Raw genomic sequence first — 27,954 nt, 5'->3', positions numbered from 1 at the left:
ACCACAAACCAAACAATATTCATCAATATCTTTATTATTTACAATAGGCTTAACACTGATAAGCAAAACTTCACAGTAATATAATGTGAGCTTTAAATAAAAAAAACAAAACACAAAATATATATTTTGTACAATAAAAAAGTTAATGTTAACATCTGCCATTTTTCATCCCTGTTTAGTTTCACATATTTCATTACGGTGTGTCTGTGTGTTGATTTTACATTGCACTCATACAACTGAAGACGCGGCCTTTGGTATATTGATACGTACGCACGTTCTCCAGAGCTGTACTCCACAACAGGGAGACATGAGAAGACAAAATAAACAGATCTACAGGATCAATGCAGTCAAAAAACATAAATAAAGTCAATGTAAAGGACTGAGGATGAGCAAAAATGTTGTGGTCAGGCTTAAATATTAAACAGCATTGGTCTTGAGATCAGGCTTGTGAGTTGGTACGAAATCAGTTCGCTGACAATCAACAATTGAATCCTTAAAAAATAAAATAAATAAAACTGTTTGGAAAAGAAATGCGTGATTTCAGGATTTTTTCTTTCACCATCTAAAAAGGCGTATCACACAAAGTAAAGAGGAACTAAGGCCAATCTGGTGCTAGTCAGTTCTAAAGGTTTTAGACTGAAGTGTGATCAGATCAGGCAGATTTGTGTGACCGGACTAACAGCGCTAACAGCCACAAATAAACCCCATTAGTTACAGATTTTCCAAATAGAGTCCGACTGATACAATTGTTGATCCAATATTCTTTCTTTCAGACACACAGAACTAAAAATATTTCCTTAGCATTTATTGGGGTAATCTGTTCATGTATTTATTTATGCTGTGTTGCCAACATGAAATTCGCAGAGCACCCTCTGGTGGACAAGATATAGAATATCAACATTCATAACGTGGTTGAAGGGTGTTTCTCACATCTCTTCTAAATTTTAATGCATTTATTACAAATGCTGACACCAACTGGCAAATATCCAATATGGCCAAACAGCACATGTTGGCATCGGGCCGTTAACCTCCAAATGACAGAAACCGGCAGTGCAGTGACAGGATTATAACGATGTCATTGAAATCGAAACATACGCATGAGTTTTAATGAGGGACTTGAACATTCTGTGAGTCCTCGCAGTGGACAAATTGTTTCACAAAAAGGCACCAAGAATTGTGAAGAAAGGTGGCATTTTTCATTTCATGTTATTTTAAATGCACAAAAATCAGCTCGTCTAAAAGCATCCTGTTTGGCAAAAAAGGGCAATTTTACTGACGCACAATAAGAAGAAAAATTAAAGGATGAAATGCACCACAAAAAAAAAAGACATGCCATTGAAAGGCATTAAAAGTGTTACGGACTTGCAGCAGTGTTTACAATTTTACATGTACAGAGCATGTGTCAATGAACCAATGAGATCGAGGCTGTATCCAGTGTACATAAATATGAGAACCAAAGAAAGGAAACAAACAAAAAGGAAAATAATACAAGTTGTGTATGTGCTGTACACAATTCTGCTTGTGCTCAAAAAACAGAGCAGATATCTCTGGACTTATTTAGTGTGATCGAAACAAAGTATGGGCCAGTAAGTTAAATGGAAAAAAGAATATGGCACCTTAAGGGATTAAAGAGACACGCAGTTGAACCAGGTTGAGAACAGAAGAATACATTCATAAAGCAGATAATCAGATCTGGGTGGATGGGCCTTGAAATACATCTCTTCAGTCAGAAACATTGTTTTTTATGCTGTGACCACAGATAAATCTTTTGATTGCTGGATATGAAAGAAGTCAAATATTTACATAGCTTTTCTTTTAAAATAGGTCTGTGCTTTAAAAAAACCCCAAACAACAATAATTTAAAATTCAAGTTCATACATAGACATTCTAAAAAGCATTTTTCTGTGAACCAAATAATGTACAAATTGCTCATGTGCTGAAGACATACTGCAGTTAGTTGAGAGATCAGTACTGTGTGATTAGTGTGAAGTAGGTCTCTGCATTTCGCAGCGTTCTTACACTGAAGAATGAGGCACTGAGGCCATGACTAGGCTACAGGGAATCCAGCACTGTCCACACTCGCAAGGACACTTATAAAAACACTGTCCCAGTTCACCTGCTCGTGTGCTACCCTGTGCTCTATCTTTCCTCACTCCACGTGTTTCAGCTCCATCGTGCAAAACAACGAAGCAGCGTGCGAGGATAACTGGACACGAATAATGAAATGCTTTAAGGGGCTGGGGAGATTCCCCATTCTTGTGGCACTACGTTAAGGTGTGGACATCAGTCACAGAAGCAAAGACAAATTCTGTGTTCGTTCATTATGTGTCAGTGCTGTGGGGAATATCTGTGAAATGCACACGTTTACTTTTGTAGGCAATCGCTAAAACTTTTATTATGATTAGGTGGACATGTGGAAATTTCACGGTTACTATTGAAAAAAACAAAACAAAAGCAACCAGACTTTAACCCCACACAAGGGACAAAGCAGGTGTGGGTGTTATTTATAACCTTTTTACACTTGTCCAACTGGCCTATGAGAACACCCCCCACCACCCCTCGTACCTCGAAGGAGTTCACATGAATGTAATTTCCGAAATGGCTCACGATCACTTGGTTCTCCAGACACAGAGGAAAACGGTACACTTACATATTTGTAAAACAATTCTTGAGTTTAAATTGAGGGGAAGCAGAGTGAGCTTTACCTACTCTGTCGGCTGGCTACACACAGCTGATACACTCGACATTCAGGCAGCAAGGACGCCTTTACATCAAGGCCACGTAAAAAGTTGTGGTGAAACGTTTTATGGTGCGACTTGAATTTAGTTTGGTATATTATTTCTCAATATGTACAGGTTAGAGGAAAATTAGTGTCCACACTGGCATTTTATCAAACTGATTTGTAAACAATTAAAAAAAAAAAGTTATTTCTTGTAGTGATAGTGTGAGGTACAGCAGAGGTGCGTCTCGATCCGTCCCCAGAAAGCTGTCAACAGAACCTGAAACATAAAAAAGGAATCAAAGCGACCTGTTGGGTAGTTAGAGGTGAAGATTTGTGGCGTCACGGTGGCTACCTCTGCACTACGTCACTAATCTCTTTAATACAGCCGTGTAGGTTATCCAGTACAGTGTTGGACCCCACGCCACCCAACCCCCCACCTCCTGACGACGAGGCTCTCAGTTCTTGCAGGCTGAGCTCCAGCTTCCCCACTGCCTCTCGAAAGGCAAACTTGTTCCTCATCTGAGGGATGCAGTCCACATAACCTGAGCAGTAGTCTAGCAGCTGATGGCCAGCGTCCAGAACCTGGCTGCTGGAGGGGCTTTCGGAGCTGGCGTGGAGTGCGCTGCTCAGGCATTCCGCGCAGTCCAGCAAGGCCTCGCGGCTAACCCGCTCCAAGGGCGCCCTCTCCACTTGCTGCCTAGTTCGCCGCAGTGCCACTTTGGAACCAGCAGACAGTGCTGTGTGCGAGGGGGCAGTGGTGGTCGCCCCATTGGCCATTTTAGTGGGCGTTGTGTTTGTGGTGGCAGAGCAAGAAGAAGAAAAGGAAGAAGCTGGAGGCACTTGCGGTGGTGGCACTGATGGTCTGCCTGTCATCATTCCTCCTGACATTCGCCCTGACCTTTGACCTTTTAATGTGTCCCCATTTACTTCCACGGGCATTCCTCCGACTTGCTCTTCTCCGTCGCCGCTGTAGGAGTGTTGCAGACTGCGCAGAGTAGGGGGAGGCGGCGGCGCACACTTGGGTTTGACGAGGCGTGGCTTGTCTCGGTCTGCTTGGTGCTCAGACAGCAGTTTAAAGCGGTTCCCCTGAGAGTCTAGCCCGACCAGGTGCACGTCACCTGGGCTGTGCTTCAGTGTGGGAGAGATCAGCACTGGGACTTTGTGGTTGTGAGTCGGCCCACCTGCTGCAGCTGATGACATGCTCAAGCCCGAGCACTTGGAGGGAGATGTCCAACTCTGCTGCCTGTCCAGTCCTCCACTCTCCTCTCTACCCTCCCTGACTCGGGACAGGCTGTCCGAATCCCCAACTTCCCCCCCGACCCCCGGTGCCCTCACCCCTACAGCAGTGCCCCGGGGTAGTAGCTTGGCTTTGGGCCTTTCCCTGATCTGTGCAGTCCCCTCATCCATCCTCCTCAGCAGAGTTTCTGACGGTCGTGCAGCCCCGTTCTCTGGCTGAGAGGTTGTTGAGGCAGTCCTCTCCAGAGGCGGTTTAGCACTGCGGTTCCTGGGTAACGTCAGAGCCATGCGCTCCAAATCAGGCAGCCCAGCTGACATTGACGAGGTAGAATTGGACCTAGGGAAAGGTTTAGGCCCACCAACTATATTTCCACCCTCGTCTGCGGAGCATGTCTTTCCTGTCCGTAGCCCCAGGGTCTTTTTAATGAGTCTAGGGGTAAAAAAGCCAGCCAGCCCACTCCAACTGCTACCACTTGTCACCTGTGAACCAAAGCCTCCCCCAGAGGGTTTCTGTCCAAAAGCTGCCCCGCAGCAGCGAGACTGTGCCTGGATAGGTTCCCCATGTGAGTGGGAAGGAGACGCAGAGAAGCCCCCTAAACTGTCTGACTGGGGCAGGGGAGGAGGAGCACTGAAATCGGGTGTAGGCTCGTACTTTTTGTGAGGTTGTGTCTCCATCTCCCGGAAGGAACTGCTTCTCTTGGGTGGCATCGGAAGGTTCTGTTGGTGCTGAGAAGACTGTGACGAGGAAGATTTCTTTTTGATAAATGAGCTAAAGAAGCCAGTCTTGCGGTCTCGTGTAAATGTGCCCACATCCTGTGCATCCTCTAAAAGGCTGCTGGGAGATTTATCTCTTGACTGTTGCTTTCTGGGGAGGGCTGGGGAGGTGCCTGATCGGCCGTCCCCTCCGAGCAAAGATGACGCCCAACCTGGAAAGAAAAGAGGAAGAGGAGGAATCACAATCATACAACAGACCGACTGAACTCAGCAGGAGCACAAATATCTGTTAAAAGCTTGCTTAATAGCTTAAAAGAGACATAATGAATAACTGCTTTTTGGCTCGCTCATCTATACATCAATGTCACTCATGTCAGGCAGCTGATGCTGCTGTATCCTGTATCTCCGCCTTTGGGATTCACAATCTGAGAAAAAGCATTCGAAGAAGGTGAACAGACTTGTCTTTGAGCCCGTGCCAGTCAAGGAAAAGCACACAGTAATTCAACGATTCACAAGCTGCTGTTTCAAAAGATAATGAACACACTTCAGGGACTGAACAACAGAAACTGCACAACTTCTCCAACATGGAAAGCTGCTGTGTCACTACGCTCAAAGAGGAAGCTGCAATTGTGTTACACTTCTGCTGACCTTTAAATCGGCACAGAACGCCGGGCAGCTTCACCAAACAAGCAGATGAAGTGAAACGAATGAAAGAGGAAGCTGCAAACGCTTTTTCATTACATTTAGAAAACCTGTGATGTGAAGCAGCAGATAGGAAAGCAATAAACCTCAGACACACAGTTCCTTATCTTTAGGAACATCATATACATTTAAAAATAAAACAGAAAGAGGAAATGCTGAGATTCAAGATGTTCATTCAATGTTTGTGCACTGATTATTTCCTTATGGGCACTTTCACGATACCAGTGACGAACCAAAATGGGGTTTTAGTGGACTTTAGTTTTGCTGTTTATTGTGCAACAAAAACTCATTGACACTTCTTTCTTTATTGGTGAATACACAAGTTCTTGGACCAAAGCCCTAAAGACTTATCATAGAAGCATATTTGGTTTTCTTTCAGTTCATTTACACTTAACTTCCTGTGGTTGCTCCACTTAGTTCCTGTATTAGTTAACAGACACAGGTAAACAGAGGCATCAACGCCCTCCCCCCAGCACATGGAAATGATTTTTATTTCAGTGAACCAAAATATTTATTGACACCTTGTTTTAGTGAAGTACGACCACGTCCAGACAAAACTGACAGTCACATAAGGAGGTGAAGAAAGGTACACGCAGGCAAAGGGTTGACAAACCATTTTACACACGAGACAAACACACAAAAACCCAACACAAAGCAAATAAATAAGTAATAACTTAAAATAAGATACAACGTTATGTACATTTAATATTAGTGAGTGAACAGTGAAGTATTGATGTATCATCAAGTATTAATTGGAGGAATAATATTAATGGCACAAATAGACCAGGAGAGAAAATAAACAAAAGCTTATGTTAATCAGATGATGACTGTGTCACAGTGAAGATGCAATTATTTATTTGAACATAAAGACAGGTTATTGTATTAGAGGAGTTTGAGTGCTGGTGTCTTTTTACTTGAGGATGCTGAAAACATTCGATTTTAATGCAATTAAAAAATACAGCTGTACAGGAAACTTGCAGAGTGAGGCTGTAATGCTGTTAAATCTCAGGCAGGACAACAGTCTGAGGATAACAGACTAAAAACGAGATGTTCTGTGATCGTGAGAGACGAGAACGTCATTTTAACCCCCGTGCACAGAGCGCACTCATTCTGTATTCCTTTTATTTCATTGTTGAATATTTACTCGTTTGTGGGGTTTTATGCTTATTTAGTGTGTGCAAGCTTCATGGGTGATCAAAAACAAAAAAAAAAAAAAAAAAAAAAAACATACTTAAAAAGTGCTTATGAAAAATTGATCAGGCAGTTAGACATAAATATGCTGACCAATGAATGCATGCAGGCTTTTGCTGCTGGTCGGCCAAATGAATGACAGATGTCAGATGGTGATCGATCAGCTGTCGGGGAAAATGACGGCCATTCTTTTGAGGCGGCGGGCCAGACGTCGCTGCAGCTGACTCTCTGAATCAGTGTCCTCTGACGTACCTGCAGAATCATAAAGTGAGGCACCCGACTGGTTGGTAGTGACATGGGCACGGCTGGCTGTACCTGAGTGACCGTGCGTGCAGTGGTCGGTGCGGCCGTCCAGTCCACCCTCGATGTTTTCCTTGTTTTCTGTGTGCTTGTGGAGTGGGCGAGATTTGGAAGGCAACAGGGGCATATCATGACTGAAAGACTGCAGCGGCCCGCTGTGATCAGAGGATGCTGTCTTACAGAGCTCCTCTGCCACCTCTGCAATGTGCAAAGAAGAAAAGCATTCAGCTGAGAGGCATTTACTACTCTAATCCAGCAAAGTACACGCTGCTCGTTTACTGACCAATTAAACCTGAATATAGGAGAGTGAACAGAAGATTCCAGTTTGTTAAACTCCTGTTTGCACATGTTCACTTGTTCTTTCTCTACTCTCACATATTTAACTGAATTACCTGAAGCTGTGTTACTAAAGGTCAGTAGGCTAAATAAGACCCAGTTTGCATGATCAGCCAAGTCAGTGCATGTATTTCAGAGTCACAGTGAAGGTTTAGAGGCTACATGTCATAAGCTGCACGTTCCTGTACCTTCAGAAATGCTCGAGCCGTGAAACATCGTTTCGAAGGCTTGGTGGATCTCTGCAAACGAAGGTCGATCCAACGGGCTCCACTGCCAGCCTGACAGCATGACACAAACACAAAGACGAGAAAGGTTTTATACATGAAAGCAATGAGACAATAGCATTCGACTTCAAATCGGTTATCAAGCCGTCAATCTTTGTTTCTTTGGTTTATTTATACTCTTTTGTATTTCTTGAAAGACGTTATGCAAATTTACACATAATTGCTGTTTCACTTCATTCAAACATGTACAGACGAGCACTCCCTGCGTGTCTCTGAAATGTGGAGCAGCAACAGTCAGGTAAAAAAAACATGCACTCACATGCCCTCATCAGCTCATAAACTTTGGGCGGGCATCCCTCAGGTTGCTCCATGCGATAGCCTTTCTCCAAGAGATCGTAGACCTGAGACAAATCGATACCCGGGTAGGGAGACATGCCATAAGTGGCAATTTCCCAAAGTAGCACTCCAAAAGCTGTCGGAGAAACGAGTTCAGAGGATCAAAGATGAGCACACTGAAAATTAATTCAAGACGGCAAAACGATGCTGGAAAAGCTGCACTGCTCACCCCAGACATCAGACTTGATGGAGAAGGTGTTGTAGGCAAGGCTCTCCGGTGCGGTCCATTTGATGGGGAACTTGGCCCCAGCGTGGGCGGTGTAGGTGTCACCGGTCATCAACCGGCTCAGGCCGAAATCTGCAACCTTCACGACATGATTTTCACCGACCAGGCAGTTCCTTGCTGCGAGATCCCTGAGAGGTAAAGAAAACAACAAAATTGGACATTTAGAAAAAGACAAGTGAAATATTATACACGTAAAAGAAGCAGCATAAACACACACACACACACACACACACACACACTACCTGTGTATAAAGTTCTTTTTCTCCAGATACTCCATGGCAGAGGAGATCTGCGTTGCCATGTATAGCAGCGCAACAGCATTCACCTCATCGCGTTCACACTCTCTCAAGTAGTCCAGTAGGTTGCCATGTGGCATATACTCGGTCACAATGTAGAAAGGAGGCTCTAACGTACACACACCTGTGGGGGACAGACTGGTTTAAAATAAATACTGAAGGAAACGTGAAAATTACGGAAAATCAAAAGTTATCCTCAAAATGAAAAAAAAAGGTTTAGCAGCATTCATAAATACTGACCCAGCAGCTGAACGAGGTTTGGGTGTTTAACCTCTTTCATAACTGCTGCCTCTTTCAAAAACTCCTCTACTTCCATGGTGTCTTCCTGTCATTGCACAAATAGAAACAAAAGAAAACATTTTTGTTAAAATCAGTGGTCTGGACAGAAATGGGAAATGGTGCAGCAACAATAGGCTTAATCACATGTAATACCACTGTCCACCTGCAGGTGGTGGTCTGTGATCATTTTTGGGTCATGCCCTATAATTCACAGCTGCAAATATGAAAATGTGACACTTTAGAGCTGCAATCTCAGATAAACAAATAGTCAACATGTAGAAATAACTCTACGCACCTTTAGTGTTTTGACAGCCACAGTGAGGTTGTACTTTTTCCACACTCCGACATACACCTCCCCATACTGGCCTCCTCCCAGCTTGTGCTTCATGGTGATGTCTGTGCGCTCCATCTCCCACTTATCATGGATGGGTGACACACCGTACACTGTAGGCTTGTTACATTTGGGTGCAGGGTAGTGCAGCGTGGTGACCAGACCATCAGGTACAGTGGAGTGGTGATGGACCAGCTCGGCCAGAGTGGCGAAGCGGCTTTCGGATGTTACGTACACCTGATGGGGAGGAAGCATGAAGGTGGATAAGGATGAAAAAGAAAGAAAAAGGTCAAGATTATGAACAGACCGAGTCTGTCCAGAAAACATCACTCTAGTGAGCCAGTTTAATAATTTAAACCCAATCCTTCTACCTTTCCATCCGTGGCTGTGTTGATCCGGTAGTGGTACACTCTGCCCTCATAGCGCAGAGATATGGACAGCTGTCCGGGGCTGCTCTCGCTTTCTCGCACCAGAAAACTGCCATTGATAAGTGATGAGAGCAGATACTCTGCAGCGCTGCGGGAAACGGGCCCGTGGTACCAGCTATGCTTCTCCAGGCTGTTGACCGGTGTGATGTAGTTGGAGGGAACCCATCCCTGACCGTTTTTAGACCTCACTTCACTCCACTCTCCATTCTGGTTGTAGCCCAGCACACGCAGCTTCTCACCTGAACACAGAAGGAGTGGGTTGTGCAAACATATTAAAAGGTGCCGATTATAACGAAGGAGTAGTCAGCTTATCGGTATCTAGACAATCCTGTTTTAATTGATTTGTTGTCTGTTTTGTTACACAACATGAAAGACAACTAGTTCAAATAGTCACTACATTCCTGTAAGACTTGGATAACAGGTCAAACAGAAAGAAGAGGTTTCATGGGCATGACTCGCCCCTCAGTGAAATTACATCAAAAGCGATGGAACAATAAAAGGGTTGGGTGCACATCATATCTGTCACAGAGGGCCAGGCAAAACTAGGCCTGTACTGACTTGGTGTGTTGTCTCTGTCTGCCTCTGACGTCAGCGCGAGAGAGGGAGCGGAGAGGCTGATGTGCTGGATACTTTAACAGGGAGGCACAAGAAAACACTGAAAGGAGCGGTGATCAGACTTGCCAGTGGGACACAGGTTTAGGAAAAGAAAATAGCTTAGTGTGGAAAAAAACGAGGGTAGATGTAGGTTAGGTGTGATTGTAGAAGAAAATAAAAGGAAGAGGATATTAAGGCTATCCATCTTTTACACTCACCCTCCACTAAAACGCCAAGTTTACTCACTAATCCATTAACCTTTCAGCATCTTTCGTCATGACGGACTGTGTTGGTCTGTAGGGGGCATTAAAATAAAGCGAGGGGCTTTGCTGGTGCAATAAAATTGGAAGCAGGAGGTCGATTGGAGAAGCAGATGAAAGTGGACAGAAGTTTATAAAACTCACAAACAAGATTTTGCAAAGCTTATCTTCTATCACAGCTTGCAGGATAGAAACACACAGACTGTTCTGACTCTTTGCTTTGGCAAAACAGGAACATTACTGCAAGACGACCCTGCTGCCTCCTGCACTGCTGCGGTCATTTTTTAAACACAGGCTTAAAGTTGATTGAACATAGTGTTGGGCTATCATTAGTTAGTTTAAACTTTGAGAAATAGCAGATACAATGATTCTGTAATAGGCTGCTCATATTAAGCACTGCAGTCCAATAAACACTTAACTAAAATAGCTGCAGTGTTAGAGCCATATAACATTCAACTAACCAGTGCTACAGGGCTAGCTCATAAAACTAAACACAGTGTACTAGCAATCAGGAGAACTACATTAAACAAAGATGGTTATCCATATCCAGCCCACTAATCCACTGGTCTCCTCTGTGTCTGCCTTGTGTGCCCCTAGGTTTTGTGAGAGTGGAAACACTGACTGTCTTGCTGCATCACACTGGGAGCCACATGTGCCTGAAGCAGGGCTTTGGTCTGGCCTAGCCTAGTCAGGTCTGGCACAGAGAAGAGACAATGATTAGCCCCAGACATGGCCTGTTAAGACCCCTTCTGTGACCGGCGTCCGCCTGCTGCGCTCGTCCACCTGTTATTATTACAGTCAAGCCGATTTCATATTAACACAACATTAAAGGCCCGCTGGGTGTTTTCCATGCAACAGAGCAAAGAGTGGGACAGACAGCAAGAGAGAAGTGGAGCCTGGGAGCGCACATGTGCATGCATGTGGGCAGGAATCTCAGATTTACTCCATGAGTCAGGGTCTAAACATCATTTCCATCCCAGGCAGCTGCCATGGAAGTCTTAAAACGATGGATAATTAACGCGCTGCCACATTAAACACATTAGACTGGATGGTGACAGAAGCCTGGATGTCTGAAAAATATTACGAGGATATTTTAAGCTTATTGCCCAGGGGAGAACTGGATGAGTGGTTAAGTGCTGCTGAATGAGAGAAAAGAGGTCTGGACTAAAAGTGTGTGCATTAAGAGGCAGAGCGAATAAGATATTTGTAATTATGGCAAAGCATGAGCATCACTGGTGTTTCAGGTATTATTCAGTGTGGAAACTATAGCTCATAAAACCTCAGCTGGTCATGTGTGGGTGTCTGAGGATCAGGTTATTGATGATGTCATGAGATAAGCTCTGTTGACACAGAACATGCCTTTGGAATAACTGGACGACACCTTTCCAGGTGGTGCCAACTTGATCCCTGTGCTCTGTTGCAACACGTGCTGTTTAGAAAGGTGTGGGTATAATGATCAATGATGTGGAAAAAAAGCTCAAGCGCTCAGTTGTAACCAGACAACAATGTTTAGCGATGATGCACAGAAAGAATGAAGTTTTTGTGAAACCAGAGGTTGTGGCAGTGAGAGAGTTAGTAAGAAAGTATGAACCATCTAAAGAGGTTATTCAGTTTTCCCCCCTCCAAATTCAGACTTGGGTTTACCTTTGGTGATGCTGAGTGTGTTGTCTCCACTAGCAACAAAGTCATAAAGTGCAACAAAGAGGTTAGGGTCGCTCTCGGTCGCGCCCAGAAGGTTCTCCTTGGAGCTCCAGCGCACCGCCTCTGTCAGAGCTTCTGGTAAGAAAGGACAAGCAAAAGAAAAGACATCACATTACTATGATTATCAGAGAGATTTGATTCACACAGGTGAACAACAAGACCACAACTCCACTGCTGGCTGACACCTTCAATGAATTTTGCCAGCTTACAATCCTCTTTGACAGAAACTGAACACAAAAAGCAGCACAGCAGCATTTATTGCGACCCATAAATCCTAAGGTTTTTCCATAATCCTAAGACCCCATCCTGCTGCCCGTCTACCTGTCTTTCGAGGTCGAGTCCCCAGTCTGAAACCTGTGCGGAGTTTATGGCCACTCAAAGCAGCCCACTCATCTTCAAAACTGCTGCTTGCTTGCAGGCACCTCAGAAGCATCACTTCACTCGGCCAACTCTCCTTAACTCACCTATCTCTAGCTACACAAACAGGCCTGCTGTGGGCCAGGTACAATCTGAGATGGGAGTGTCTTTGCATTTGTATTTATGAAGGGAAAAAAAGAGGAGGAGCTATTAAACCAAAGGGAGGGGAAAGCACATAAAGAAGGGCTGAATGACATACACACAGAAATGTAGCTAACACGTACATGCTCTACAGCTGCTCCCAACATTGCTGCATGTCTGGACAGCTGGTTAAAGAGTGGGAGAGGATTGGGAATGAAGGGAAGCAGGATAAAGAAAAGTCACATCAGTACAAGAAACTGAAAACAAACAGAGAAGCTGCTACATGCATGTTTTTGCCATAAAGAGGATGGAAGTCGTGTGCCAAAAGTGATCGAGTAACCCCCGATTGTATAGTTCATCTTTAAACATATACAATGTGCTTGTTAAATAAGAACAACGCCTAATCCATGTAATATGCTTGTAGAATGTTATTTTACATTTTAATTAGTGAGAAAAGCATTGCTTTCTCAAACATACACAGATTGTAACTGAAAGCAATAACCCTAAACTCTGAGTCATATTCAGAGTGAGATGAGTTTATTCTGGAGGCTGTAGTTTCCAAACGTATAGGATTTCACTACTGATTTATGTTTATAAACAAAACAATACAAAACCCCAAAATGATGGCAGCAGAATAAATGGAAGTGATATAACACATGATGTCACCTCTCGCTACCACATACATGTACAGGCAAATGTTTAACAAAGAAACTAGCTGATTCATAGCAGATTTCCTCCTCTGGGATCAGCGTCACTAAAGTCACTTTGACTGTCAAACCAGACTGTCCTGTTAAACCATCGTTTGAACCGACTCAGTGTTGGCACTTAGAGGTCGTTTTGAACTACTTACTGAAACAGACCATCCTGCCATGCAACAGCACTGCCACTGAGACCACAGACATGCAGGTTATGTTCAAGATGACACAACACGCACCATCTACTGTCCAATCATCACCATAGCGTCATGATTCCTGGAAGATCCCAGTCAACCTCATTACACAGGAAGTACAAAAGGGACTCAAGTTTTTAAGAGACCATCTAAATTCTTGCCTGATGCGTCTGATGCAACAATGATAAATTCCTCCGAGTAACAGATTTGCTCTTTATTTCTAATATCAGCAGTCTGCAAAACTAACAAAAACACAACTGCTGTCATGCTACAAACACAAAACCTAGAATAAAAAAAACATGATATTGGCTGTAAAACTGAACTCTAAAACCAGCAAATGGGAGAACAATCACAGACAGCCCAGACGTTCACAATTCTTTTGGTAGACGAGGTTCTGATGAAAAACTATATTTTAATTAAGCCTGAGAGATTAAGGAAAAAGCTTTATCTAGTTAAACCATGTTAAAACGCTGCGTTTCCACCAGAGCAGTCCAGTCAAATTTAAAACACTGAGTGGCAATTATGTTTTAATCACAGACACACAAAGCTGGCAGAAATTCATCAAGAAATGATCTTTTTTCCCCTTTCTTAGCCTTCATAATTTGGCAGGTACACAGTCTACATGGGAAAAGCTCTCTGCTTTCATAGCAAAGGCTGTAAACACAACCGAAATCTTGTCTCAAACAATGCAGCTGTATATTGTCTGTTCTTTCCAGTATCTATATTCAACACTTGCCCACCTTTGTTCCGGACCAGCATGCACTGCAACGCAGCACTAGCTGTGACCTGACTCAGCCACAGTTCCCAGTACATCTTCTGCTTTGGGTTGGATGGCAAAAAGCCTCAGTATCCACAAAAACGCAGTTTCTCTTCATTCACTGTGACTCCAAACTGTTTTTAAAAAAACATCCAACTGTGTCTCAGACAATGGAGACTGAGGAGCACATTACTCTGGCAAAAAAATGACTGAGGAGCTCAGGACAGTTCTCCAAGTCATCGCCTTCACTGTGGAGTACGAAGATTGTACACACAGCAATCGGAGAGCGAGAGAGAGACACAAAGGCATCTCCAGCCAAATTATTTACCGATGTAGTCTTTGACTTAAGCCACCCCGACTTCTGTTATTACCGTAGTGAATACCAGCCTCCTGCTGAAATCTACCCACTAGCTTTGATGTGGCCTAAGGGAGTCAAGATTTCCAGAGTCCATCTGGAGAACACAGACACCCATGACTGATGTTTGGAGCCTGAACCCACTCTGAAAGACGGCAAAAAGCGGCAGAGAGAGAGAGAGAGTGAGCGCAAAAAAGACATGTGGTTGGGGGCCATGCATATACAGAGGTTTGGGGGTAGGGCAGGGTATATGGCAGTGAGGAAGGACGTGTCCATATGTGCGTGTATGTGTGCTTGGGGAGTGTGTGAGAGCTGTGGCCAACAGCAGATGGCCGGTCTTGTTCCTCTAGGGGGGAGAGGTCCTATTGACCCACACTTTTCTTCTGATGCATGTGCATAAACGATCATGGCTCCAACTGCTGTAGTCAGGCTAAGCCAACTGTCAGAGCTGCTCCTCTTACATATCTATGTATCAGATTGCGCTTCCCAGGAATGTCTAAATGAAAAAGAGACACAATGCCATTTCTCAAAAGGTCTCAATCTGAGAAATCTCAATTCTAGTTACAAGAGAAAGAAACTCCATCACTAATTATTCCAAGGCCTCAACCCGATCACATTAAATGATGAAATACTTCAGTCAGGCAAAATGCTCTTGGCCTCGTATGCTGAAATGTTTGACTGAGCGAGCAGTTGGCCAGCGCGGGTACGTCGTGTGCCCGTCCGGGTGCCTCAGTGAGTGCGTCTGCTGTGATGTGCAACACATGTGCGCACTGAAGAAACTATGGCTTTGTGCTGAATGCTGGAGAGCGGGTGTTTGTGTCTGTGGGGTATAGCAAGCCTGCACCCCCAAGACAGCTGCGACAGAGGTGACCCTTGTACCAGGAGCACACATACTCACATATCAGCGATGACACCCTTCCCCTGGATGCCTCAACAGCTGTTTGAATGTTTGCGCCTACAAGTGTCTATAAAGAGGTCACTTTACCAGCCAAGCACCTTGTGGGGAGTAGTAAACAACACAGTAATATCTTCTGCACACCCTAATCAAAAACAATGCTGATTGTATCTTAAGCCCGTGACCAGTGAGGTCAGGTGGTATTTTCAGCTGCTGCAAAACAAAACATGGCAGCATGACATCCAGGAATAACTCTGCAAAGCACACAGTGACGACGGTGTGATGATAAACGGCTGGCTGAATGCCGGAAGTGTGAACAAAACCCTCATACAATACTGCGGATGAGACCCGCTTACACAAGACGTTATGTGAGCCTGACAAGCCTGATCAGATCCTGCACTGTATTCACTCCATAATCCTGGAAATGACAGACCTGGGGGCTGAAATGCATGCTATAACCTAGGGCTGGGCGATATGACCCAAAATTCATATCTCGATATTTTTTAGCTGGATGGCGATATAAGATATATATCTCGATATTTTTTTTTTTAAAGCCATAAGTTAAGAACAAAAAGAGAGTTCTTAGTCACACTGTGTCCCAGATGTCACACGGGCACTTTTATTTACATACAGCGTAGATGTACATGAAAAAATTACTCAAAAATTAATTATCAGCATTTATTAAATAATCATGGTCCATAAATAAAAGAAAACAACGTTGTTTTTGTGCATAACAAAAAGCTCACAATTGTGCAGTCAAAATGTAAACTAATAGACGCTGAGGTTAATAACAAAGAGACAGATTTCACAGCTGCACCACGTCTCTGAACAGGTGCCATTTGTGGTCCTTATACACACACAGTACGTATCACTCCGCGAGGCTCCTCCCCGGTAGCCGTAATCCTCCGACAATCCATCAAGCGGTGCAGCTCCGTAGCTTAGCAAAGTTATATTAAAACATTTGACAGATTGCTGAGCGCTGTGTACCACATAAAATCGGTTCGCGGTCAGTAAGCACAACCAGAATTCATACATAAGGCGCGCTGTCGATTTTTGAGAAAATGAAAGGATTTTAGGCCGTGCAGCCCCTCCGGGCTGCATGTCGTTAGCGCGGTTAGCTCGTTAGCGCGGTTAGCTCGCTAACACGTTGACGCCGCCCAGCCCCACGCACGGTAACTCGCTAACGGAGATTTTCCGCTTTCATCTTGTCATTGCCTGCAGGTGAAGCTATGGGGGAGGCGGAGTTGTGTTCAGTGAAGGAGAGGCGAGGCCGAGTAACGTTGCGTAGAGACAAAAGTGGACGAAAGAGAGGCAAACCTGCGGCTCCACAAGTATAATTATAACGTAACATAGACTATATCGATATAAACGATATTGTCACATCTTATATCTCGTATGAAAATATATCGATATTTTTTAAAAAACTCGATATATCGCCCAGCCCTACTATAACCTGGCACCACCAATTATCCTTTCATATTCAATGACGATTATCCAGTTCTTCATAATTCAACCTCAAATCTCGCAAGAGTTTATGATGTTTTTCAGAATTAGAGGAGACTTTCTAAGACATTCATGGAGAGTTTGAAGTCAAGAAAAAGCCTTTCACAAATGTCCTGGACATGTGGCTTTACATTCTGTACAGCACATTACGATGTCTACTTTTAAACATCTGGATCAAATAGGAAATCCACAACATGTCTGATGCTGTTTAATTGTACGAGTTTTAAGCAAAATTTAGAACACTCGAATTGTCTCAGATGTGCACCGCTAAGCTGAATTTTTATTGACATTACCATTCAGGTGAGAAACTCTGATAATAAACATGTCAGCTCCCTAGTACAGTGTGACTAGATCACTGTCCAGTGGATATACAGTCAGCAGGAGGAAGGCATGGGCCCTACCAGCACTCTTATCCTAAAGGTCTTGCTACACAGCAGAAAGCACGTCTACAGTACTTTGTCTCACTCTACAGTAACTCTATGAAAAACGAGTTCACAATTTTAAACATTGGTTTGTTATTTAGGTTTAGATCGTCTGCTTCTGGTTTCGGACTTCTAACTGACAAAACAAGAAAATGCCTGAGGAAACTATTAGTAACTGATAAAACAACTACTTGGCACATTTGTAACATGAAGCCAAGGACACGAAATACTGCTCACACTGTGTACTGGCTACAGTATGTAATAAAGAAACTAGGGGTGGGCGATAGAAACGATATACGATAGAAACGATATAAATTTGGCCAACGATAGAGATTTTGACTATGCCGCTCTATCGCATGTCGATGACGTCATCAAGCTGCGCCTGTTTTGGTCGAAAGCATCGCAGCGGCTACAACCATTATCATCTGCTAATTATGCTGGGCGACAGTCATAGCAAAAAGATGAAGCACTGTTGAAATATGGGGAAAGCCAAAAACTGCGCTTCCTCCACTTCCGTAACATTGATTCATTAATGTTGAATTCTCTCTCTATTCCCATGTTGTTGCAGTATATTAATGACTAACCTGGTATTGTGGATGAATGATCTCAGTTGTTCTCCTGACTGAAGTTTGGCCCGTGTACAGCATCCTGCTATGCGATTGCATTTGTGCCTGACCACCAGAATCCCTCACGTTAACTTTTATCAAGTGGAAAAAAGTTGGCGTTCATCCTCCAGCTTCACTGTGCTAATGTTATGCTAAGATAGCTGTGTCGCTAGCAATCACGTAGCACAAGTAACCCTGCAAACGCCACTGCTGTTTAGTTTTCTGTCTTCATTTATGTTGGAAGTGGCAGCAGAGCTGTATGTTTGAATTAGTTTCAAAAATCTCAGTCAGAACATGCTATGAAATGTTTAGGTGGAAGCTAGCGAGCTAACTTCCTGCTAACTTCTAACTCCGTTAAATTTAATAAATTCTGTTTTCATGGATGCCTGGATGTTAAACTTAATTGTTACACCTGGTAAAGCAGCAACACTGATGATTTTATTAAAGATTAAAGAATTTAGACCATTTTTAACTCTCGGTGTTCGTTTGAATTTGGGACCTGAGTTTTGGACCCAGATTACTCCGCGAAGCGCCTCACTACGGCAGCCGTAATGCTCTGACAATCCATCAAGCAGTGCAGCTTACTAAAGTTGTACTAAAACATTTTTAACAGATTTCTGCAGCCAAAATCGGTTTGAGGTCAGTAAGTACAACCAGAATTCATACATAAGGCACATTCTCGATTTTTGAGACAATTAAAGGATTTTAAGTGTGCCTTATAGTGTGGAAAATACGTTATACAGAAAAAAAAGAATATATCGCGATATATATCGTTACTGCACATGCTTCAAATTATACCGCGATATGGATTTTAGGCCATATCGCCCAGCCCTAAAAGAAACATCCTTCAAGTAACATAGTTTTGAATAAAATAACAATTTAGACTTGAAGTGGTTTCAAATGAAATTGATGGAATACGTTTTTTTAAATTCATGTATTTCAGTAACAAAACTATTTAAATCACCATTGAGCCATACATTATATGGAAACAGTCACTGTTAAATGAATTTTGAGGTCATAACCAAGTGTGTAAAGCAAGGAGCCTTTGCTTTACTTTAGATACCTAGAGCTTTATGCAATTTCTTGGTATTTTTGGCCACATGGCAAACAATTTATTTAATGCTTTAGTACATTACACACTACTTAAAAAGTGCTGTTTGAACCCCCCCCCCCCCCCCCAAAAAAATCTGAATACTGAAAAAATATAAAAGAAAAGGCAAACATTATGTAAGTAAATTAATCTGTTTTTGAGACATCAACAACACTGAGAAATCCATCTGTACTTTGTGGAACAGTCAACAGTATCCACAGAAATAGGAGAGAATCAGTTGCTGTTCATGTGGACAAGACAAAGGACAATAGCCTCATTAATGACATATCACGTGTGTGTGTGTGTGTGTGTGTGTGTGTGTGTTGGCTCAGGAATGAATTCCCTGAAATGCCCTTGCACTTGATAAAATGGAAACATGGAGCTTCTGCTTGCTTATGCATACAGCTCATTCTTGTGATTACCGGCAGAGTTACATCACCCTCAACGGTGTTGCAAACCCCTCTGAGTAAACACTAACACATGCACTGACAGGCCCCTGTTGGAAGCGCCTCTCGTCTATTCATCCATTACATGCCCATGTAGAGCGCCATGGCTACATCAAACACACCAATAAGGGAGTGGAACATCAGGACAGGCCTAAGTTGGATCATTCAGGAATGGAGCCTTAATTGATGCCTCGACCAGTCTCTCGCGTTATGGGTTAATAATGAGTTGTAAATGGTAAACGGACTGGTTCTTATATAGCGTTTTCTAGTCTTCTGAGCACTCAAAGCACTTTATACAACTTGTGCATTCACTTGTGCACAAGCACATTTTTCTAAGTGCTTTCTAGCTAACATTCACACATCGGAGAGCAATTTGGGGTCCGTATCTTGCCCAAGGATAATTGGCATACAGACTAGGGGAAGCCAGGAATCGAACCACCAACCTTCCGATCAGTAGATGACCTGCTCTCACGCTTGAGCTACAGTCACCCCAGTATGAGTGCTTCCCTCTAGGTGTGCTGGCAACAGTGCTAATTGCTACTGTAATGTGACACCAGGGAAGAAGAGGGCCATATGATGCTAAACTGACCAGTCATCACCAATCGATGCTCATTACACTAAAATAAATACATATTATTACACAAAATAATCCCTCAGACTGCAGGGATTAAAATATTAATTTCTTACATATGCAGATGAACAAAACTTCAGACCAAGGTGTTTATTTTGACAGCGTCCTTCAGGTAAAGAGGTGTGACCACCAGGACAGAACTTTCCAAAGCCTGAGGGTACACTCTCCTCGCTACCATTGCTGTGTTTGTCTTCAGTTTTTGCAGCGAGTGTTTACAAAAGGACCCGGTGACTAATCTTCATGTCTGAACGGCTAATCGGTGTATGGTGTGGTTAAGCTGTGCTAGGGTGTGGGTTTAATCTACTTTACCCTGAGTCATTTTAAAGAAACAACTGGAGCCAAAGGGGGGGGGGGGGGGATATCACATTATATGCATATTCACAATATAGTGGAAATGCCCCTGGCTGCAAAACTGACCCACTAGAGCGTTTAAATTTAATGTAAATGCCCTGTCAGCTTACTGCTTGATTAGATTGTTTCTCTACTTGGTTTAAACATAATCTAATTATCTATTTAACATTATTTACTGCAGTATAATTATGTAAAATTAAGCCTACAATCCTTAACAGATCAAATCTCTGAGAGCAATGTTTACAAAACCTCTTGCACTTCTGAACTCTAAGAGTAATCAAATGTATCACACAGGATATTGGAGCACAGCAGTGCCATGAGGCACACAGACCGGTCAGCTGGTGGGCAACTACGCTTAAAGAGAAGGACGCACCTCATAATCCGCAGTAAGAGCTTCACCACAATACACCTTCACTAGCAAGGATGGAAAGGACGAAAGAGTGTACGAGCACATAAATACAAGTGTGCAACTGCTTACAGTAAGCATGTGCAAGTGTGTATTTCTAGCCAAGTCTCCAGCCTGCAGCTGAGGAGATAAGCAGCAACGATAATGCCAGCAGTAGGGGGCTCATTCTAAGAAGCGATGATAATGCCAGCAGCAGAGGACTAAGCGAATCAGCGTTTAAGGGGTTTGGCTCGTAAGCCATATCCAGTGCTACACCATTGCAGTTTAACAGTGAAAACTGATTTCACTGGGAGCCACTTCAACAATTTGGTTAGATCGTCCTACAAAGTTTAAAACATTTGGTGTTTTTAAGCTGACAGATGAGGGAGATGACTTTACCATCTGCACAGCCAATCACTCGCTGTTCTGATTAATCCTCACCCTTTAATGATAAAAGCCACAGAGAGTTGAGGCCAAGGAATAAAAACTAGGATTGCGGTTTTGGGAACTACAACACCAACTGGTAGCAGATGCAAAGGCTTAAGGCTGCAACTGGGAGTTGAAGAGCGAGCAAACCAAAGACTTTAGAAAAGAGCTGCCTTTTCCCCAATCTCTACTTTGTTATTTCTTCTGTTTTATCAAATGTCATAGCTGACACTCAGTTAACTGAATTCTTTCCTGCATGGTAACATTTGTTCATCGCAAAGCACTAACATTTAACAGACATTTTACTCTTCTTAGACTGATTTGGGATCGAGGCCCATCTCCACATCCAGGATTCAGCAGAATCAGAATCAGAATACTTTATTGATCCCTGGGGGAAATTATTTTTTTGTTACAGTGCTCCATTTTAAACCACGTTTGGGCTAGGAGCAAATTATCGGTCTGCTTGACCGAGAGGTTTCAGTCGTTTGCAGTACAGAGCAGCTTTGGCATGAGGAGAGCACAGACCAACATAAATTATTTAACACACAACCATTCGAGAGTGCACAACGGTGCATGTAATCTTCAGGCATAAGTCATATTTATCAGTGTTAAAATTATCTGCACAGAAAGACTTTGCTTCTGTGCAGCACCCACTGTATTGCACTTAATACAATCAGACTCATCGGTTTTACCCAAATTTCTCACCCAGAGGAGGTGTGGTCATGGCTCCTCCTAGTGGTTAATGGGAGTCATTAGGACTTCTTTTATCAACATATTATCTTTACTCCAAGATATTATCTCAGAAAGGGAATTCAAATCCTCCCCATAGCCACTGAGGTGTGTGAAACAGCCATCTCAGGATACTTCACTGGCTGCTGCAAGACTTATCCTGGTTGTTGGGAGTTTTAGCACATAGAGTCCACAGAAAAGCAGATCTGCCTCTAATCTAATTTCACCCGTGATGCAAATCAGCTTACGTCCTTGAATCCTGGATCCAGAAATCTCACATCTCCTCTGGGCAGATTTACCAGTACTGTATTGTAGATAGAGCTGGCTCCATGTGCATCATCAGTACTACAGTTTAAGAGGAAAAAAAATCCAATCTACTGATCTGTCCCAGTTTCTCTGATCTGTTTAGAGTAAAAATAGATCAGACTGTTATTTTGTTGAATTTATAAACCTTTCAGAAGGAGTGTGGGTTTTCTTTACACCTTTAAATGTAGGTTATCTTATATAAAGGTGTTGTGAAGGGTGACAAACTGCAGCACAACCTTGAATCAGAAATTCTATTCACAGTTTATCAGCACATTTGCTCTTCTACAAGAGCACAGGACACTCCCCTCACTGCAGTGTATCAGATGAACCCACTGCAGACATGACATCTCTGAACTCCTGACAGTGCTGAAGAGGGAGACCATCAATATGTTGCAGCCACTGATTCACCAATACTGCAACTGAACCAATAACCCAGAGAGGCGACTGTTTGACCAGCTTTCTTTGCATCAGCACAGAGGCAGTCTGCTCCTCGTTCAGCTGAGCGTTTTTAAAGCCGGCTTGTCTTTCTCCCAGGGTTTTATTTGTAGACAATGATGCCACATTAGAATTGAACTGAGGAAACCTTCAGCAGGGGACAAGGGCAGAGTCACCTTTTTTTAAATTCACTAAAGAGAAAGCCTGCCCAAAGCTGCAATTTACAGATGTCTCAGAGCGAAAACAGAGTCCTTGAGCCAAGCATATCGACAGCCAATTTACACCAACAGGCCCGGCCTCATTTGTCACCCTAAAACGACAAATGCGGCATACTGATAAAAACTCTAGAAAGCATGTGCTCGTGTAATACCCTCTGACACGAGAAAGACAGGCAGCAACACAGAAGCATGAGTTCAGCAGACAAACATGCATTCCTCATAGACTGGCACCTTTCAATTACATCTCAAGAAGGCATCATTAAACCCAAGAAGTATGCTAGTCTGTTATAAAGTTTGTTATGTAGAAGCAGGATTAATGCAACTTGTAGCTTTCAGTGGTGTCAACAGCCATAATCCCACAGATGTGTAACCAGTAATGCATACATTTAAAAAACTTTTTTCAATTAGTTAAAAAAATAAAAATCTGTATTTTAGGATTTTTAAACGGTTGTGTTTACGATGTTTTGGTTTTTTTGGGCTGCATACTCTCACTAATGCTATGATGGAAATACATATTAAAGCTGATAATTGGGGTTAATGTCAGTGGATACAGGGTCACTGCCTGGTCAAACTTTGTGATGCTTAATTGCCGGCCTGGCATCGTTGGAGTTTTTGTTTTTGTCCTTTTTTTGTGCGTTAGCAAGCAAATAAGCAGCTGAGAAATCACCAAACGTGTCATTTTAGACATTTTTGAATACTGAAAACATCCTAAACATTTAGGACTTTTTGAGAGTCTGCATAGTTAGTACTGCTAACATTATGCTGTGGACCTTGAACTATGGAGGCCTACATTTATGACATCTGCCCATATCCACTAACAGTGCTAAGCGCTCCTTCAGCTGTTCGACACTTAAATACATATCTCAGGAGTGCAATGACTGCTGACACTCTTAGTGGACGTGCACCGACTGGAACTGATGCTGAGGCTGTTGTGTTGGAGTACAACAACAAAGCGATGGAGAACAAACTTCCAATCTGGGAATTGAGGGTAAACACACATTCCTCTGGGGTATATCCAGTATAGATGTTTGCTGTTGGGCTAATGTGTCTGCTGCTAGGCTAATCAGACTTCTATAGGGGTGTGTAGGTCACTCAGTAAACTTTCAGATGCCCTCTCTTGTGGTCTCCACGCTGTAGGAGATAGCACACCATGTTACTACCCGCCATGAGTCCTGCTGGTGCGACTGGCAAGCCATACATAAACATTACAGTACTGTGCAAAAGATCTTACACCTGCCATTTTTACATTATCCTATGAAAATGGCAAAGCGGATACACTGGTTTATTGAAACCTACAAATATACATGGAAATGTGATATATGTCAAAAACAGATTTTATACAGTTCCAACAACCTTAAGAGTCAGTATTTCATATGACCACCTTTATTCTTCAACACAACTTGAAGTCTGTTATGCAAGCGTTCCTGTAATTACTTTAAGCAGCTTTCAGGAATAGTTTTGCTGGCTTCTTGAAGGATATTCAAACCTATTCTTTGAATGCTGGCTCACTTTTGTTCAGTTCTTTGTAAACACGATCCCACAATGCTTCAGTAATGTTGTGGTCTGCGCTCTGAGGAGGCCAATCCATGACTGATAGTGTTTCCTGATAATGTGTTTTTCTAACCAGGTGTGCTTTTATTGCACTGGCAGTGTGTTTGAGTACACTGTTATGCTAAATAATGAAGGTCTTACCAGTCAGATGCTTTCTAGATGGGGTTTGATACACCATGCAGTACTGACTGTAACCCCCCCCCTCCCCGACCACCACATCCACACCATGTTAAGATATCCCAACAGTTCTTTAGGAATCACCTTGTCAGTGCAAAAATGCAATTTTATGTCTGTCAAACTGTTTTATCATTGGCATTTTTCATAGACTCAACTACAGAAACGGGGTTGTTTTTACAACAGGCTGCCAAAACATACAATTTAAAATTGGTTCTTTATTAAAGAACAAGTTATTTCTTATGTGTACCTATGGGTTAGGCACCTCATATTCCTGAATGACTCATAGCACAGTGTTAAGCAGCTTTACAAACAAAAACCTCTCGCTCTAAATTCTTAGGACTGTACTGAATATGAGTGACAAGGCAGCCAACTTCCAAAGAAAAGTTCTTTAGGAAAAAACCTTCAGAAGGCCTGGAGCACTATTGCTCAACAACACTTAAAACAAAAACAAAAAAAACCCCATAAATGACAAGAACATCTGGCTGCTTGGAAACAAAATATAAATAAATTAAGCCTGACTCAAGTTTTTTGCACATTACTGTACATCAAAGAGTAATTTTGCAAAAAAGAAAAACCTCACCTACTTGGTTGACTCACACAATATATTAACATTTAATTTTGCTGCAATGGAACCGGAATTTTCCCACATAGGATCAATCAAACGCATCTCAACTTTGATGTCCAAGTGAACAGATAAGCAATCTCAAACTATATAACTGACTTAAAATGTATTTGTTTTCTCACAAAATAATGATAAACAATATGAACTGAAGGAGCTTCCATACCTCACAAAACATTATGCAAAAACAACAAGTTGCTTTGTGGCTTTTGGTCATACTAAAACTGCAACAGTGACACAAATTTCAGCTTTTAAAGTGCAAATATATTGGATTTGCTAATGCTATTTACAAACTAGCAACCACTTTTGTTTTAGCCTAAACAATGAGATATTACTTCCTAATAATCAAAAGAGCTTCCTTTAAAATGTAAGATAATGCTATATCATTATCGCATGAATAGACTACCAGCAAAGAGGCAGTTTTATATTCAGTGAAAGACTGAGAGCACAGTTCCAAGCTTCCTCACTTAAGAGTCTTTGTTCTATTATTGTGTGCTTTGAAGAGTAGCAGTCTCTCTGCAGAGTGGCTGTGTGACTGCATCCTGGATGCTATAAAAAGGCTACTCCTGCCCCGACACTGGAGAAAACAGAACAGTGCCGACAGTGAGCGGTGTTGCACTTAGTGGGTCTGCCTGTCTGTGTATGCACTTCAAGCTGAGGACTGTTACTTTTGAGATGTGAGAGCCAGGAACTAAAAATGCTTTCCATTCCCAAAAGGTTGCACCTTCCATGTGTCCTTGCTCACTGCAGTGATGGGAGGGCGTTTGGTCTGGGACATCAGTGGAAAAAACTAGGCGAGTTATGCCAGCAGTTCTACATATATGCGGCATGTGTGACGTAAACATTCATTCAAGGGCACAAACGAATGAGAAACCAAGACAGCAGCATGTACACATCAAACTTTTGACCGAGGTTACGTTCAGAGCAGAGTGTTCAATCAAGATGTGTGAGCAAACAATTAGGAGAAGCTCTTTGAGAATAAAATGCATTATAATGAATATGAGATCATGCAAACCTAATGGATATGCTATAGCCTCCATTACTTATAACCCCAGAAGTCTCATTAAGCAACCAGCTGAGAGGGCTTTGAGGAAGAAGGCGCGCCGACTCTCCATGACTCAAAAGAGAAAGATACTGAAGATCTGCAAGCAGATATCAACTTGAATACACTGCTTTGAAGCTGAAACACGGGTAGCACCTCCTCTGTTTTTTGTGGGGCCCAAACCCACATTGCCTTTTTTTTTTTTTTTTTTTAAATCATGAGTTACCTTATGTATTATCTGATCTTGAGGACAGACATGACAAAAACAGTATAACAAGAAAGGAATAGCCTTAAACCTTGATGTTTCCTCGGTGTCAACATATAATCACAGAAGGTCACTTAAATAATTGACACGTTTCCCATTAGATCAATCTGAGCAGTCATCTTGCTGAGCCTGTTGTAACAGTAGACAGAGGATAGAAGCGAGCATGTGAAACCCACTAGGTGCTGTAATGTGAGCCTGAGGTGGTTTCTATTGTGAGTTAATGGAGTGGAATTGTTAGTCAACCACTGGAGGCAAGAATCAGTGTTTCCAAACCGGGTATCACATAGAGGGGCCTTGGAGGAAACAAGTTAACCTCTGGGTATGACCCCTTGAATCGAGCACAGAAGACTCTTCCTCTCTTTAGGAACAGTACACCTCTTTTCGGATCATTTGGTGACATGCATCACATTCATACGCCCCAACAAAGTAATGACTTGGTGTGAAATCACGGCAATCTTGTTACCACTATTCAGTAAATAACTGACTTCTGTGTGCATACACAAACAATAGCGAAATTAACACACAGTAAAATGGATGAGGCATGGAAAGCTAATGTTGGATGGCATGGCTATTTCCGCTAACGCGTCGTTGTCAAATAGCATGGAGTCGATTAGCGAATCAGCAGAAAAGAAAAAAAAACCAAATTAGATTTTATCTCCGCTTGTAGGTTGACAGCTACTTATTTCTCTTTACCTGAATGCTGCGTGAATATATTGATGCCTGGATCGGGCACATTGACTGGAGCTGTCCTGCCTGGCGGTGTCCCGGTGCTACTGCCGGGTTCCCGGGGTCTCCTCCCGACGCCGCTCCCCCGGTTCCCCTTCCCTTGGTGTGGTTGGGGCGCGTGGGGCTGTGGTGGCTGGAGCCCGGTCGATGTACCCTCACCGACTCGGCCAACCTGCTGTCCCATCCCGGTAGTTTGGCGTGAGGACGAAGCAAGCAAACCCCCCTGCGCGCGTCTGGTTCACATTCCCCCAAAGCTGGAGCGGCCTGGCCCGAATACTCTTCCTCAATCCCTTCCCCGCCGTTCTTTCAGTGGGCTAAAGTAAAACTAGCCCGTGTTAGCTCGCCTAGCTAGCCCGTTAGCTAACGTTAGCTGCTATCAGTGAAACCCACCCACCCTGCCTTTAACAATAAAATCCCAACCCCGGCGTGTGACAGCGACTGCCTCTAATTCCTTGCTCCGGGTGGCATCCGAGTAGTAATAAAAGACACCCGGTTGGCTATATTCGGTCAAATTGAAGCTAGTTAGAATCGTTTTGCCGTTGTGCGGCCGCTGCGCGCCCCCTCTGACGCCGCCATCTTTACCGCAGAATAGAAGATGTGTGTTGCACAAGGCGGGGGGTTCGCCTGGATCCACTATCCACTGTCAGCGTGATCCTCCACCTCCAACCTGGTCCCAACAGTTCCCCTGCACCCGCAC

The 27,954-nt window shown here is 43.1% G+C and overlaps 1 protein-coding gene across 5 annotated transcripts; it reads right to left on the bottom strand.

The window, feature by feature from the left end:
* Positions 1-13: 13 nt before the first annotated feature.
* abl2 (c-abl oncogene 2, non-receptor tyrosine kinase) lies at positions 14-27,952 on the bottom strand. Of its 5 annotated transcripts, none has more exons than XM_004555080.3 (12): positions 27,225-27,952; positions 11,880-12,011; positions 9,325-9,620; positions 8,918-9,190; positions 8,584-8,668; positions 8,290-8,467; positions 7,991-8,175; positions 7,745-7,897; positions 7,390-7,479; positions 6,881-7,063; positions 3,075-4,884; positions 14-2,999 (listed from the first exon to the last, which is right to left on the bottom strand). In XM_004555080.3, exons 1-12 carry the CDS (start codon positions 27,439-27,441, stop codon positions 2,990-2,992), a joined length of 3,612 nt encoding a protein of 1,203 aa, XP_004555137.1. In that variant the 5' UTR covers positions 27,442-27,952; the 3' UTR covers positions 14-2,989. The 5 variants fall into 5 exon arrangements, with proteins under 5 accessions (XP_004555137.1, XP_004555138.1, XP_004555139.1 ...); XM_004555081.3 differs by having other exon boundaries at positions 11,880-12,008; XM_004555082.4 differs by lacking the exon at positions 27,225-27,952 and adding an exon at positions 12,258-12,463.
* Positions 27,953-27,954: the final 2 nt, after the last annotated feature.

This window comes from Maylandia zebra, linkage group LG23, assembly GCF_041146795.1.
Source record: "Maylandia zebra isolate NMK-2024a linkage group LG23, Mzebra_GT3a, whole genome shotgun sequence".
Lineage (NCBI taxonomy): Eukaryota > Metazoa > Chordata > Actinopteri > Cichliformes > Cichlidae > Maylandia > Maylandia zebra.
Note: the sequence above shows the minus strand (reverse complement) of the source record. Positions and strands in the feature narration are given on the sequence as shown.

Coding starts and splice junctions, on each gene's coding strand:
- abl2 (XM_004555080.3), bottom strand. CDS start 27,441: ATGGGACAGCAGGTTGGCCGAGTCGGTGAGGGTACATCGACCGGGCTC. Junction 9,621..11,879: donor CACACTCAGCATCACCAAAG/GTAAACCCAAGT, acceptor TTCTGTGTTCAG/GTGAGAAGCTGCGTGTGCTG. Junction 4,885..6,880: donor CTGCACGCACGGTCACTCAG/GTACAGCCAGCC, acceptor TTTTCTTTCCAG/GTTGGGCGTCATCTTTGCTC.